This window comes from Sus scrofa, chromosome 5 (genome assembly GCF_000003025.6).
Source record: "Sus scrofa isolate TJ Tabasco breed Duroc chromosome 5, Sscrofa11.1, whole genome shotgun sequence".
Classification (NCBI taxonomy): domain Eukaryota; kingdom Metazoa; phylum Chordata; class Mammalia; order Artiodactyla; family Suidae; genus Sus; species Sus scrofa.
The window spans coordinates 70,943,155-70,960,150 of record NC_010447.5 but is presented as its reverse complement, the minus strand read 5'-3'; the positions used below and the strand labels follow the sequence as shown (position 1 = coordinate 70,960,150).

Here is a 16,996-nt window from a genome sequence, read left to right as displayed (position 1 = left end):
TGCTGACAGCATCAGGACAGGTGTTTTCTGCTTTGCTTCTGTCCCTTTCTTTCTAGTACTGGGGCTCCAAGCCTGTGGTCCTTTTTTGTCATTGCCCAATATTTGCTCTTATGTGATTGCAGCCCCTTCTGTGGGGGAATTATCAACCAAAGCAGATTAGAGAGAGCCAGCCTTCCCAACATCATTACCCATCCTGATGCTCCCAGCATATGGTAGAATATTGTGTTAGAGGGAGCGAGTGACCTGGAGCCTGGACTTTGTGTATTGTTTTGAATTTCTTGGTAGATAAAATCATGGTGGTAATTACATTTGTGCTGTCAGGAAAAGACAGCAGTCATTGCTCTTCAAGCTATTGAAGCATGTTCAGTGGTGGACACATGTGGTAGAGGTTCTGTACGGCCAGAGGTTAAACTTGTAGCTTCTCTGGAAAAGGGGGACTAAGACAGCGTGATGCTGATACCCTCTGCACAATCCTTTGGTTCTAACCAAGACAAGGTTGTAGATGTTTGCATTACTGAAGGCAAGTGTGACCAGCATTTAGGAAAATACTTATGCTGTAGGTACTAGTTCAGTGACAGCAGGAAAAGTAGTAGAATTGGCAGAAGGAGCGACTAAAGTATTCTGTAATTTGACTTTGTTTTTTTAAATATTGGGTGCTTAGCACATAAAATCAGTGAATTTCTAAGTACCACTATCCTTGCATTAGGAATACCTTGTTCAGAGATATCCTACTCATACTTTTATTGTGGTTAAAGGAGATTTTGTTTTCTCCTCAGGGAGCTATAGTGCAACAAGAAAGTTTCATGAAACTGTTAAACTAACAGTTTATTTCTTCATTGAGTTGAGGAGAAGAATTTTGCAGCATGAGTTGGCAATTTTGGCAATTTGAGGGGGATACAACCTGATACTCTGATAATTCTAGGCATGGTCAGAAGTCATCAATCATATAACATTTCTATTTATAAAGGAAATCTCTGAATAGAAGTTTAAGTATTTATGAATTATTGGTATATTTAATTTATTGGTTGTCAGTTTTTAGTATTTAATATGGAAAGCTTTGAAGTTTACTTTATACTTCAAAATACAAATGTAAAATGAAACCAAACACAAGTGTTCTCAATTCTACCATGGTTCATATTATTTTCTATAAGCTTTCATTTTTTTTTTTTTTTTCTTTTTGGCTGCACTTGAATCAAATGGAAGTTCCTGGGCCAGGGATCAAATCTGAGCTGCTGCTGTGACCTCTGCCACACCTGTGGCAACACCAAATCCTTAACGCATTGCACTGGGCCAAGGATCAAACCCATGCCTCACAGCAACCTGAGCCATCACAGAGACAGTGCTGGATCCTTAACCCTCTGTACCACAGTGGGAACTCCTGTAAGCTTTCATTATTTAAAAGTGTTGTATTATAATTAGGACATTTTTATCATGAAAATTTTCCTTTCTTTTTGTCTTTTAGTTGGCACTTGGCAATGTAATAAGTGCATTGGGAGACAAGAGCAAGAGGGCCACTCATGTTCCCTATAGAGATTCTAAGCTGACGAGACTACTGCAGGATTCTCTTGGGGGTAATAGGTATGTGTTAGTGTTCTTCTCTTTTTTTTCCTTTTTTTTTTTTTTTTTTTTTTGTCTTTTTAGGGCTGCACCACCAGCATATGGAGGTCCCAGGCTAGGAGTCAAATCAGAACTGTAGGAGTTCCCGTCGTGGCGCAGTGGTTAACGAATCCGACTAGGAACCATGAGGTTGCCGGTTCGGTTCCTGCCCTTGCTCAGTGGGTTAACGATCCGGCGTTGCCGTGAGCTGTGGTGTAGGTTGCAGACGCGGCTCGGATCCCGCGTTGCTGTGGCTCTGGCGTAGGCCGGTGGCTACAGCTCCAATTCAACCCCTAGCCTGGGAATCTCCATATGCTGTGGGAGCGGCCCAAGAAATAGCAACAACAACAACAAAAAAGACAAAAGACAAAAAAAAAAAAAAAAAAAAAAAAAATCAGAACTGTAGCCACTGGCCTATACCACAACCACTGCAATGCCAGATCCAAGCCTCATCTGCAACACACCACAGCTCATGGCAATGCCAGATCCTTAACCCACTGAGTGAGGCCAGGGATTGAACCTGCGTCTTCATGGATGCTAGTCAGATTTGTTTCCGCTGAGCCACGTTGAGAACTCCATATGTATTAGTGTTTATCCTCCATGTTCCTGAATTTCAATTATTCACTATTTTATAAATACGTTTGTAAAGTGATTTATAAGAACTGTTTACGTTGTAAAGCAAATTAATAGGATGAGGAACTAATAATTATTAAATATCCCACATGTGTGGGTTCTTTAGTATGTTGTTATTTTACATATTTTTTAAAGTATCTCCTATTTTATAGATAAAGAGATTGAAATCCAGAGAGGTTAAGTAATTACTTCAGTCACTTAGCTTATAAATGAAGTCCTTGGCATGTGCTCTTTCTACCATATCATCGTTTCAGTTTTAAGTGCTTAGCACATAGTCGATGCCTAAGAAAAATAAATGCTGTCTTCTGTGTAATTACAAAGTAATTTATTATTGATGATTTTTTTATAAAGTCTCCGAAAAATTACATTTTTTTCTACATTTGGGAAAAATTTTTTAATGTTAATTCCGTGAAGTATAGGGTGTTAGCTCGTTATTAACTTTGCCAGAATCACTGATATTCCTCCTTCTCTGTACTTTGCATAGTTTTGATATATTTCATCAGCTGAACATATTCTCTTGGTAATGCATTCCTCTTTATAAACATCAACATGATGACTTTAATAGTGGAAATGTTTTTGGCATTTAAGTTCAATCACATCACAATTGAACAAGTTGCAGACAACTACAATGAATCTATTTTACAGTGTTTTCAGTAGGCTAACAGCATGTTTACTGATGCTGTAAAAAGATCAATAGATGCTGTAAAGTGACCTGGTAAAAGTTGCACACTTTCTCTTTGAACAACTGTTATCCAGAGAGTTTTGATAATGTTGAATCTATTTAGGTTTGAAGTTGGATGGGTTTAGAAATAAAGTGTTTTTTGGGGTGTTTTTTTTTTTTTTTTTTTTTTTTTTTGTCTTTTTAGAGCCACACCTGTGGCATATGGAGGTTCCCTGGCTAGGGGTCTAATCAGAGCTGCAGCTTCCAGCTTGCACCACAGCCACAGCAATGCCAGATCCGAGCCGCGTCTGCGACCTACAGCACAATTTGCAGCAATGCTGTATCCTTAACCCACTGAGCAAGGCCAGGAAATCAAACTCATGGATACTAGTCAGGTTCGTAACCTGCTGAGCCACAGTGGAAACTCCCATGAAGTGGTTTTTTTTTTGTTTGTTTGTTTTTTTAAATAGAATTAAAGGAAACTTTTTTTTAGGGCTGCATCTGAGGCGTGTGGAAATTCCCAGGCCGGAGGTTGAATTGGAGCTGCAGCTGCTGGCCTACACCACAGCCACAGCAACTCAGAATCTGAGCTGCATCTGCAACCTACACCACAGATCACAGCAGTGCTGGATCTTTATCCCACTGAGCAGGGTCAGGGATTGAACCCCTGTCCTCATGGATACCAGTCAGGTTCATTACTGCTGAGCCACAAAGGGAAATCCAGCAGTATCATTTTTAAATTCCTTCTTTTAATGTAATATTGATATGATCTTATTTCTCTTCTAGCATATCCTTTGTATCCCTTCCATTGTTGCATATTTCTTCTTTTCTCTATTTCCTTTGACCTTCAGTATTAATCTGGGTCCTATAATAGAGCAAATGTTTTTGTTTTTTAAACCAAATATGAAATTTTAAAATTTGCTAAATTGTTGCCTTTTCCTGTATTTATTTCTCAACTTTTTTGTGTACCTTTGCTTTATAACAGAGATAATAAATGTCTTCCCCTTGTAAGTTTAAATACTTTTGAATACTTCAATATTTCTGAAAGTTTTCTTGCCCTCTAATAGTCTAAGAGATTTGCGCTGTGGGTTTTGAATTTTCTTGAGTTTTATCTAAGCTACAGATAGAAAGTCTCAAGTGTTCTTTATCCATTTTCTCACTGGGTGGTAATTCCTCTCTTGTAATCTCATTCTCCGTGACCCTCAGTTCCTGCTTGAAATTGTGAGATTGAATTCCTAGTTCAAAAAGCATTATAATTTGTATATGCCTTGGAGGACAAGATACCTTCATTTTGTGATACTTGTACAAATTACTCCAAAAAGAAAAATTAGATCAGAGACATTTTTGAAACAAGTTGCTTATGTTTATCTGCAAAATTTAGTGACTTTTTGAAAAACCAAGCTAAACACAACTATTCTTAAAATTTGTATCTTTTGGGTTTATTCAGTATGTGACCCTTTTCCTATACAATCAATCTTAGCTCCTCTCGTTCCTGATTTCACCATTCCTCTTAAGCACTTGATCCCGTACTTCTCAGAATAGTTATGAAGGGAGAGTTCTCCTTTCCCACTTCCCAATTTGTGATGGGTTGATATTGTACATGACTGTACTTAGTTGTCCCATTGGTGACTTATGTGAGTTTGAAAACACTTGTATTGATTAATACTTTATTCAGTAAAATGAATTCATTGATTACAACAAGGTGAAATATTGTAAAAGTTTCCAAAATGCTTACTTTCACTTTCTCTATGTGAACTGGTAACAAGTAATTTGCAGACTTGGACTGGGGATTACACTTTCAGTAGTACTGCCTCTCATCAGTATCCATAATCATCACTCTCGCTTGATTACTGTATCTTCTTCATCAAAAGAGATGCGTGAGTTACCTTAGCTTTCTGACCTCAAATAAATAATTATGACACTTGACATACAATTATTACTGACCTAATATGTTCCAAACAAAACAAATATTAATAACCTAATATATTCCAGATAATGTGTGTAAGTTTTCTGATGAATAAAAACAGTTGATGATCCTTGTCCTCTAAGAGTTTGGGGTCTGAGAGTTGGAGTTTATAAAATTTTAATATAGTCATTGTCATAATCATCATAAACACAAAATAGAGATTCAAAGGATGTAAGAAAGCAGAGAGAAAGAGAACCGCCAAACTGAGGGTTGGATTCTTGGACTAGATGATCTCTGAGTGGAATCTTGAATAGTAGTAAAAGTAAGAGTAAGTAGGGATGAGCAGGAGTTCATAACGGGATAAAGTTAGGAGAATGGGATCCCTTTCAAAAGGGTTACTATGAGGGCATTATGCTAAGTGAGATAAGTCAGACAGAGAAAGACAGATACTGTATGCTGTCACTTGTGTGTGGAATCTAAAAATTACAGCAAACTGGTGAATATAACAAAATACAAGCCAACTCATAGGTATAGAGAACAAAGCAGTGGTTACCAGGGTGAGGGAGTTACAATGTAGGGGTGACAGAGTGGGGGGTACAAACTTTTGGGGGTGCAAAAGAAGCTCAAGGATGTATTGTACAATATAGGGACTGTAGCCAATATTTTGTAGTAATTGTAAATGGAAAGTAACTTTACAAATTGTACAAAAGAATTTTAAATATTAAAAAAAAAAACAAAACCGCAATGAGACATTACTACACATCCGCTAAAATGAGTTTAAAAAAAAGCTTGACAATACCATAAAAACCAAAAGATTTACTATGAGTGCTGTGTGTTAAGATAATTGGGAGAAGGCAGGAGTGGAAACAGGAGACTAGGAGCCTATCGATTGGAAATGTGTGAATTTTCTACCAGCATAAGTAAATTAGCACCTTAAGTGTACTTCCTTTTTTTTTTTTTCCGTCTTTTTAGGGCTGAACCTAAGGCATATGGAGGTTCCCAGGCTGGGGGTCAAATAGGAGCTGTAGCGGCCAGCCTACACCACAGCTCACAGCAATTCCAGACCCTTAACCCACCGAGCAAGGCCAAGGATCAAACTTGTGTCCTCATGGATGCTGAGCCACAATGGAAACTCCCCTATATTTTTTCAGTTAGTGTGTTATGTGCCCATTAGAATCTCCGCATCTCTTTCATGGACAGAAATAGCTTAGACATGATAAGCATTTTATTATCCTATTCTTTAGTAAAACAATTCATCATGACCATAAAGTAATGTTTCCCATTTTTCCTGTGTAATCTGGCCAGAAACTCTAGAATTTTGACTTCTCAATCACAAATGATGTTTTATATTGTAAGACATATGGATATACTAAATATTTTTCTTGATCAGGTGATAAGATTTTGTGTAAAATTCTTTACTGACATAAAAAAATCAGGTTACAAGTGATTAAATAAAAAGAAGAAAAAAATTAAGATCCTGAAATAGTAAGTAATAATGAAAGCGCTGATTTTTGAATTTCAACATGTCATAGTCTAGGTAGATTAAATTTTAGAATTATTCTGTGTACATTGCTTCAAAAATTTTTGCAAAGGGGTGAGAAAGAAATATATGCACTTGTACTTCCTCAAGGTATTATGAATCAAAAAAGGATAATGTAAATTCATTTTCCCCAGGTAAACAAAATCTTTTTTTTTCTTTAGGTAGTCTTTAAGAGGCTTTAAAGCATTGAGGCTTTAAAATTTGCTTTTAAGTTAGTAATATCAAATCTTTTGGTATCTTAAAGAGTAGATATTATTCAAAGGGCAGGAATTTTAAAATGATTATTTCGGTGGGTGTTTTATTTGCTTTTGTCTGTACAGCTAATTATTCTTTGTAACTTTCAGCCAAACAATCATGATAGCATGTGTCAGCCCTTCTGACAGAGACTTTATGGAAACTTTAAATACCCTGAAATATGCCAATCGAGCTAGAAATATCAAGAACAAGGTAATGGTCAATCAGGACAGAGCTAGTCAGCAGATCAATGCACTCCGTAATGAGATAACGCGACTTCAGATGGAGCTCATGGAATACAAAACAGTAAGCTAATGGTTTTGACTTTGCATTTTGTGATACATTTTGTGTGCACAAGGATATCTTTATGTGATACTTGCACCTGGATGTCTCTGGAGTCTCTTGTCTGTCATAGCGATGGCATCTTTCCTTTTGGAGGCACAGTTCTCTAGTTTTCCTTGTAGGTAGCCTTTAATAATGCTCAGTCTATCAACCTGGCCAACCTCTTGTTTCAAAAGGCTTCCTTCCCAATCAATTTCTTTCTTTCTTTCTTTCTTTTTTTTTTTTTTTTTTTTTTTTTTTGTCTTTTTGCCTTTTCTAGTGCTGCTCTCACAGCATATGAAGGTTCCCAGGCTAGGGGTCTAATCGAAGCTGTAGCTGCCAGCCTACACCACAGCCACAGCAACACGGGATCCGAGCTGTGTCTGCAACCTACACCACAGCTCATGGCAACGCTGGATCCTTAACCCACTGAGCAAGGCCAGGGATTGAACCCGCAACCTCATTTGGATTCGTTAACCACTGAGCCAGGAACTCCCCAATCAATTTCTTTAGTGACAAATGTTCCATGGAGAAATGTAAGAGGGAAAAAGATTTCTCTTGCCTTTGACTATTAAGACAAAAGGACTCTCGGTTGTAAAATTAAATAGTCCTATAGCATCCTTTAACAAAACTCATGTATTTAAAGCTTCTCAACCAACAGGGAAATATTTTTCTTTTCTAGGGTAAAAGAATAATCGATGAGGAGGGTGTGGAAAGCATCAATGACATGTTTCATGAGAATGCTATGCTACAGACTGAAAATAACAACCTACGTGTAAGAATTAAAGCCATGCAAGAGACAGTCGATGCATTGAGAACCAGAATCACACAGCTTGTTAGTGATCAGGCCAACCAAGTTCTTGCCAGAGCAGGTATGTGTGTAGGGTGGGATGAGTGAGGGTTTCACTTGAGGAGGACAAGAAACATTCTTCATGTTTGTTAATTTCATGGACTATTTAATGTCAAAAAATCAGTCTCTGTGTCTACAATCTATGATTTTAAGTTAAATAATTTGTAAATAATACATTCTTACAGAAATGAAATGTGCCTTTGTTTTATCATATTACCTTTTTGCTCATGCAATTATGGGCAGGAAATTTGCTGTTTAAATTATTTCAAAGCATTATTATTTTGTTTCTACAACTCTATTTTTTCTCTCATTCTGTTTTATTGAATTTTTAACTTGAAGGATATTCTTAATGTCATATTTTATCTTGCAGGTGAAGGGAATGAGGAGATCAGTAATATGATTCACAGTTATATTAAAGAAATTGAAGATCTCAGGTACAATTCATGTTTTGTAATGTATAATGCACATATTTTGGGTTTTGCAGTGAGGTATTATTGCTGATTGTTGGGCTTATTTTGTAGGAACTCTTTACAGTGATATTTCAGCCCTGTGGTCAGGTTAACTTTAGGGGAATAGGCCTATATGGAGCATATGGGAATATAATGTCACATTCCAAACTACTTTCCTCCTCTCTCTTCCCACATTAGCTTCCTGTGTTACCCTCCTACTCTTGTTGTTATACCCTTCATTGGAAGCTTACCTGACGTGACATAAGGACATACTATATGCTGATGAAATTACCTCCCTGTGCCTCTTCACCCACCATTTGGAATGGTCACCATCAATAAGGCATCTCTCATTTTTTGAATCTCCTGTTATTCCTGTTCCCTTATACTTTCCAGCTATTCCTTATGTGTGAGTCATTGCATCCCTACTACTCTAGTACATACAAAGGCTCATTCATCACTCGCATTTCGCATGCATACTGCAAATACTCACTCTCTGCCAAACATCATGCCATAGACTGAACAAGTGTGACATAAACAAGGGGTTCACAGTCTAGGTGGGTCAACTTACTTATATAAATAGTCCCATGTGGTAAATGGAATGACGGTAGTTGGTAAACGGAACACCGATGCCTGGTGTGGGAATTTGGAGGGGACCACTGAGCCCACATGGGAAAATACGAGTCAGAAAGAAAGTCAGGGACACTAACTGTGTCTAATATTTTCAGGTTCCATGGTTAGCGCTGATGGCTGAGCTGCTTTCTTTTGAAATAAAACTACAGTCAGCTCCATCAGGAGCATTTAAATAGCTCGGATCACACTTCTACTATCCATTGGCAGAAAATAGCCAAGTGAGAGATTATCTTTCACAGTTACTCTAATACTTCTCATCTTGTATTTGTGTTCTCTTTCCCTCTCCCTTCCTCTGGCTATTGTAGAGATTCTTAAAAATGAGTAGCATGTCAGTGGGTTAAGGATCCAGTGTTGCCGTGAACTGTGGTGTAGGTTGCAGACGCGGCTCGGATCCCGCGTTGCTGTGGCTCTGCTGTAGGCCGGCAGCTACGGCTCTGATTAGACCCCTAGCCTGGGATCCTCCATATGCCACAGGGAGCAGCCCTAGAAAAGGCAAAAAGACCAAAAAAAAAAAAAAAAAATGAGTAGCATCTGTTTCCACAAAGCACACTGGATCCTTAAATGTTTCAGAAAGTGAAAACCAATGAGAAAATATCTGACCTGGCAATAGAAAAAGTTACTCAAATACCTATTACTTTTATTCTGTTCGTGTATCTCCAAACTTTACCTTCTTGATGGAGACCTTTGGGTTGTTAGGTCGTAGTTCTGGTCAGCAGCCAACCTGGACTTGTTTCCATGCTGTGTTGGCAGTGCTCTTTCCTGCTGACTGCCAAAAACTTGTTCTCTGGCCAGTCTCCAGTCTTTTCTCACTCTGTAGACCCCATCTTTACCATTCCTTGAGTTAAAACTGCTATCCCTTTTGTTTTATTTTTAAAATTAAAAAAAATTTTTTTTTGCCTTTTTAGAGCCATACTTGCCGCATATGGAAGTTCTGAGGCCAGGGGTTGAATTTGAGCTGCAGCTGCTGGCCTATAGCAACACCACAGCAACGTGGGATCTGGGCCGCAACTGTGACCTACACCACAGTTCATGACAGCACTGGACCCTTAACTCACAGAGCAAGGCAAGGGATCGAACTTGCATCCTCATGGATGGTAGTCAGGTTCGTTACTGCTGAGCCACAATGGGAACACCTGCTATCTCTTTTAGTTCTTAAAGATTACTTTTCTACCTCTTGTCTGTTTCTCATTATCTCTTTTATTTTCTTGGCAGTGGTCAGTTGTTAAGGCTAATTCCATGCCCTGGTTCTGGAGCTCCATTTTCTTTCTTCCACCCTGTTATTCGAAGACCACATCTAAGCTTGATCACACTATTTGCTCAACTAATGTCACTATGTCCTAGAGAACCGATTGAATCATTTCCACTCCCTTTAGTAGCTAACAGGAGTGCCTAATATTTTCCTTCTTTAAGTTCTTGTGCTAACTATTCTTTAAGCCATTTAGAGAACAATGAAGATTCTTAGGCCTTTAGTTCCATCAGTGATGGAATCTTTTGCGATGTAGGTTAATAGCTTCTTCTACTTTCCCAGCTTTTCTTTGATGACTCTTTAATTCAGTTTGTCCCACTCCTAAGGAGAAAGCTTCTAGAATCTCAGGACTATAATTTATGTTAAAAAATGATTCACGTATGGGATAAATATAAATGAGCTTTGAATTTAAATAGGATTAGTTGGACTGAAATTTAAGCTTGTTTATTAAGTATAGGACCTTAGGCAAATTACCTAACATCTCTGAACTTTAGTTTTCATCTATAAGAATGAGATAATACTTGCTCAAAGAGTTATTAGGGGGTTCAAATAAAAGAACAGGATATAAATTTCTTAAATTGGAAAGTATTATAAAAGTCTACCATGTTTTATTATTTAGGTCCAAGTTTTCATATTCTTTTTTTTTAATCTACCAAAAGAATTTAATCTACTCCAATCCATATTTTAGTCAATACTTGCCCTTAGGAAGGCATTTATTCACAACTACTTAAATGTAATGCAAATCATGTCAATGTATTGCTACTTGGGAATGTTTATATGTTAAGTATTATCATTCTAATTGTAAAATAATATTAGTTACCTTTTAGTAAATTTACATGGCACATTATTTGTTGTGAAATAATAATAGTCACTATTTAATCTTTGTGGGGGTTTAAATTTTTTGTAGAAGTTTCTGAAAGTATAAGAAAGTATTAAAAAAAAGTTAAAATCATCCATATTTGCACCATTTCAAGAACTAATGTTAACATTTTGGTATATCTCTTCAGTATTTTTTTTCAGTGCATACTTGAGTAAAATTTATATCAGGGTGTCTATATTGCTTTACCCTCTATTCTTTGAAATGTGACAAAATGTTGGGAGCATTTCTTAATGTTATTAAATATTTTTCTAACATGATTTTTGCATGGCTCCATGAGTACTCTTGGGTTGTAACTGATAGATAAGTATATTGTTTCCACCTTCTTTGTAAGAATAGTATTATTTGTTAAAATGTTGTTAGTATGACATTAGATGAATTTTCATTTATATCATTTATCCTCATAACCATCCTAGGGAAATATATATTTTCATCTTTGTTTTATGGAGGAAACAGTGGAGGCTTTTAAAGATGGCTCGAGATCCAGTGGGTGACAGAGCTGAGAGGCAGGCCTCAGTTTTCTTTTTCCCAGAGAAATCAGTATACTTCTCTTTATGTCTCAATGCTTAGTTTCCTACTAAATGAAATGCATACAGCAACAAGTGTGTGGGCGGGTGAGTGGGAAAAGGAGAGGCAAAGAGAGATGTTATCACTGGGCCCATACAAAAAAACAGGTTCTACTAAAACACTGTGGAGGAGGGAGTGAGCCCTAAAGGTTTCAGCCTTTATCAGCACCAGGATCGAAGAAGCATTGAATATCCTTCTACCAAATGCAAACTTTTATTTTACTTTATTTTTTTAAAATTTAATTTCATTGGCCTATAGTTGGCTTACAGTGTTATATTAGTTTCAGGAGTATAGCAAAGTGAATCAGTCATACATATAAATATATCCATTCTTTATTCCCATATAGGTTGTTACAAACTATTGAGTAGATTTTCCTGTGCTATACAGTAGGTTCTCATTCATAATTTATTTTATATAGTAGTGTGAATATCTTATTCTCATCCTCCCAATTTTTCCTCCCTTCCCCAGGAATTTCACCTATGGTAACCCTAAGATTGGTTCTGAAAAATGCAAACTTTTAAAATCAGGTAGTAAAAAAAACACAAGTTGTCTGTTATATAGATGAGCCAATTAAAAGATAGGTCATTATTGATAACTAATTTATATTTTCATTTGTTCTTAACATTCATTATTATGTACTCAGACTTTGTGCCTTGGATATTGAAAATACAGAAAAGTATAAATTTTGACTTTGAGTTTTTATATAGTTAAGCTTAATTTTTATACTTAGGTTGCTCTCATTAAAAATGCCAACATTTAGGAGTTTCTTCTGTGGCACAGTGGAATAAGAATCTGGCATTATCTCTGCTGGGATGTGGGTTTGATGCCTGGCCTGACACAGTGGGTTAAGGTTCCAGTGTTGCCACACCTGTGGTGTAGGTTGCAGCTGTGGCTCAGATTAGATCCCCGGCCTGGGAACGCTTATATGCCATGTTGTGGCAGCAAAAGAAAAAAAAAAAAAAAATGACAGCATCATAGTCATAATTTTCTTTAAAATTATTCTAAAATTATCTAACCTAGAAGTTTGCACACAGCTGTTTTAAAACATTGTAACTATCGTGACACCATATATACAGTAAAAAACAATTTCATTAAAAAAATATGTAGGACACCTACTTGTAACATTTGTATACACTCTGTCTCTAGCTGATTTCAACAATGTCAGGGATAATTTTGGCAGACAGTGAAAAAATATAGACCTGATTGCTTCTAGAGCTCAGTAGTTACAAATAATCTAGCATTTTCCTCTGAAAATTTTGAATATATGGCAAAAGTGCTTAGCAATATCGTTTTGAGACAGAGATTGTAGATAGTATTTTCTCCTTATGGCCTTGTCTCAATCACCCTTGTGCCAAATTGACCTGGGAAATCTGTTATATTGAAACAGATAATTATGTTCTTGATAGTTTAAATCAAATGGAATTAAGGAACTGGCCTAGGGGACTCTCTGAACCCCTTTTAGTCTTAAGAATCCAGGCTCTTTTAGAATCTCATCATTCTGTAATTTTGCATATTCCTGACAGTACATACATTATTCTCCTGTCATTATTAGGACTGCTTGAGCAGACAAAAGAATGTTTTTAATTATCAAACTCAGGTTTCCTTGGAGATTTCGTCTTTTCCCACACCATATTCAGGAGCCAAATATCTTTCACCCAGTTAGGGGCAAGTTTGTCTAACTATTCCTTGCAAAGATTTGGGAATGCTATTATAGCATGATGAATGAGGAACAGAAAGAAAGGGAACCATGCTGCTTCTACATTTTAAGTTTAAATGATGGGTTTACAAAGCAAGGCTGACTAGTGCCTATTGGCCAGAATGCAAGTAATCTAATTGCCATTGACACTTTTGAGAGCTAAGAATGTGACTTCAGATTTATAATTAATCAGGAAATTTATAAAATATCTTAAATGTTAATATTTGTGAATACATTTGTTTAAAAAAAAGCTATACTTTGTAGTAATGTTGAAATACATTTCAGGAAACTTTTTAATATGCAAAACAACTCAATAAAATGGTCTCAGTTCATTCCTAGAGTTATCAAGTTTGTAGAGACAGAAGGTAGAATGTCAGTTGCTAGAGGCTAGGAGGAGAGGACGATGAGGAGTTAGTATTTAATGGGTAGTTTCTTTTTTTTTTTTTCTTTAGATTTTTATTTTTTCTATTGTAGTTGATTTACACTATTCTGTCAGCTTCTGATGTTCAGCAAAGTGACCCAGTCATTCATGTATATGTTATTGATGAAATAACTTTTCAGGTATATTAATAAATTAAATTAGTTAACAATTATAATTATATACTTTTAAAGGTTTATATATACTTATATGTAAAAAATAACTTTAAGTATAATAATATGGTAATGGGAGTTCCCGTCGTGGCGCAGTGGTTAATGAATCCGACTAGGAACCATGAGGTTGCGGGTTTGATCCCTGCCCTTGCTCAGTGGGTTAATGATCTGGCGTTGCCGTGAGCTGTGGTGTAGGTCGCAGATGCGGCTCAGATCCCGTGTTGCTGTGGCTCTGGCGTAAGCCGGTGGCTACAGCTCCGATTGGACCCCTAGCCTGGGAACCTCCATATGCCGCGGGAGCGGCCCAAAGAAATAGCAAAAAGACCAAAAATAAATAAATAAATAAATAAAAAAAAATAATAATAATATGGTAATGAATGTTATTTAGACTGTGACAAGGTAAAATTACTATTAGAAATCATTTCATATATATATATATATATATATACATTCTTTTTCTCACATTGTCCTAATGGGTAGTGTTTCAATCGAAGAAGATGAAAAAGTTCTGAAGGTCGATGGTGGCAATGGTTGCACAACAGTGTGGGTGTACTTTGTGCTGTAGAACCATATACTGAGAGATGTTTAGGGTGGTAAATTTTATGTTATGTGTTTTTTAACCGGAATAATGAAATGTTTCTAACCTAAATATATTTTTATGCACTAGGGCAAAATTGCTAGAAAGTGAAGCAGTGAATGAGAACCTTCGAAAAAACTTGACAAGAGCCACAGCAAGATCACCGTATTTCAGTGGATCATCAGCGTTCTCTCCTACTATAATGTCTTCAGACAAAGAGACCATTGAAATTATAGATCTAGCTAAGAAAGATTTAGAGAAGCTGAAAAGGAAAGAAAAGAAGAAGAAAAAAAGGTAGTGTTATAAAATCACTGCTTTATGAATCCCTGTTTTTCTTATTTTTTCAGGATATTTTAATTTGCAATTGCAGTGAGTACACATAGTCTCATAAGTATATTAATAAATTAAATTAGTTAACAATTAGAATTATATACTTTTAAAGATTTATGTCTACTTATATGTAAAAAATAAATTTAATTATCATAATATAATAATGAATGTTATTTAGACTGTGACGAGGTAAAATTACTGTTAGAAATCATTTTATTATTCCTTCAAATAGCTGCTTTTGCATTCCATTCATCTTTTCTGCAACGCTTGTTCTACTATTACTCAATATTTCATTTTTTTTTTCATTTTCTAATACAGTTAAGTAATCTCATTGATATATTCTGCTTCCTGCCTACATTAGCTTAAAGGCTAAACTAATCTGTCAGGCAGCCATTTAACGTCATTTGATCTCTTTAAGAATTTTCTTCAGGGCTTCTAATTTGATTACATGAAAGTTATTTGTATTATTTCAGGCTCTCTGACTCTTCCAACAAGGAGTTACTCAGCTTTTCACCACTGTTCTAGGCTTCCTTCTCCTTGCATCCTGGTAATATCTCCCTCTGAAATCAACTGGGTGCAAAGAAGAGGAGGAAAATTAAAATTTGACCACTTATAATGTGTGAAGGGTTAAAACCTCATTAAGTTGTTTACATGTTCACATATTGATTCTATGGTGCAGTCAAATTACTCCTTAGAATATATTTTAAACATGCCAGTCAAATTAATTTTAAGCATTTTTGGCTAGATATTCCAAAGGGGGAAAATATATCTTATTTGTCACGTAGCTTATTATGGGGGTGAACTTTGTAGAATTATTGACACTTTGTCTACATGGTGCTTTGCTCAGTTTATCTAGACATTTATTTAAACAACCAGGCATTTCTTCCTTGTATAGTCAGTTGACCAAAGTTATTGGAGGTTTAAATTCAGATTACTTCTGCTGCGTGTCCTTGAGTTAGAAAGGAATGATTAAAATATTTAAAACAAAGAGTGGCACATCTTTGGTTAGGAGGCATTGCAATTGAAACTGCATTCTTAAGATACTAATGTCTGAATAGGTGTTTCTCATGGATGGCTGATTATGGCAGCAGTAAGAAATATATAATGATTAGCTCTTATGCAGGGCAATTAAAACTGTAACAATAGTGAAATTCCCACTGGGCACATTTGGGTGAAGAATCCTCTGCAGTGGCTTGGGTCACTGCAGCAGTATGGGCTTGATCCCCAGCCCAGCGCAGTAGGTTAAAGGATCCAGTGATGCTGCAGCTGCAGCTTAGATTCAGTCCCTGGCCTGGGGAACTTCTGTACACCCCAGTGTGGCCATAAGACAAACAAATAAAAAACCTCTGAAACATTATTGATAGAATTATCAAAACCAGTCTGACCCAACATACTGTGGGGATGAAAATGGTACTTTTGCACATGACTTAACATTTATTTATAAAATTCAATTGTGTAGTTGATCAAAATGTGAAATGGTATGACTTTTATTTTAAAGGTATAGGTGGTTTGTGTTCATAAATAATAAGTAAGGATAAACAACGGTTTATTTCTCAAGGCCAAGAGCTGATTCCACTCTTTCCTTTCAAGGTAATTTGAGAGATGTTACCATAATCATATGTTAGAGTATGAATAATGAAAAATAGATAGGTATCCCAATAGAAACTGAGGCTGTTTTGACATTTTTATAAGGTCACAGTTACCCTAAATTAATACCTCTGATGCAGGTTATTTTTGTGACAATGTAGTGTTGTAAGCATTTTGACTGGTAAATAGTACTAGAGAAAAAAACATTGTATTAAGTTTTGTTTCTGTTGCTTTATTAATGGAACTCCTAACCATTTAAAGGTAAAAAAATTAAAACTAATTATCTCAGACTGAAAAATTGACTATTTCAGTTATTATGATAGATGTAGTAATTATTATAATAGAAGTAATGGCAGATGTTAATACTAAGAAGACCTCACCAAACAACTGGATTTAAATGTGGAAAAATTGTTATTTCTTAATAAAAAGTGACATGAAATAAAAAATGTGTGAGGAAAAAGTCCAAGCCAGTTAAGGTAGATTTAAAGATGTTACCTTAGTTATCTACAAAAAAAGTAAAAGCTTAGAATAAGAAAAATGAATTAATTCTTCCTAAAAATGAATAACCCCTTTATGATGCTTTAAAAATGCATCATAAGGCATTTTCACACATATGTTATAGTGTGTCTTGGTAATTGAAACCTATATAATACACAAACTTACAAAAATTTTCTTGTGTACCATAAACTGTGTAACTATAAAAGC

At 36.0% G+C, this 16,996-nt stretch overlaps 1 protein-coding gene across 15 annotated transcripts in view; it reads left to right on the top strand.

The window, feature by feature from the left end:
- KIF21A (kinesin family member 21A) overlaps positions 1-16,996 on the top strand; it is a 140,834-nt gene that overhangs the window by 69,682 nt on the left and 54,156 nt on the right. For all 15 annotated transcript variants that reach the window (XM_013997931.2, XM_021092529.1, XM_013997935.2 and 12 more), the window contains exons 7-11: positions 1,463-1,578; positions 6,681-6,876; positions 7,574-7,763; positions 8,112-8,175; positions 14,465-14,668. In XM_013997931.2, the coding sequence (XP_013853385.2) occupies positions 1,463-1,578; positions 6,681-6,876; positions 7,574-7,763; positions 8,112-8,175; positions 14,465-14,668 (770 nt within the window). The remainder of the gene's footprint in view (positions 1-1,462; positions 1,579-6,680; positions 6,877-7,573; positions 7,764-8,111; positions 8,176-14,464; positions 14,669-16,996) is intronic.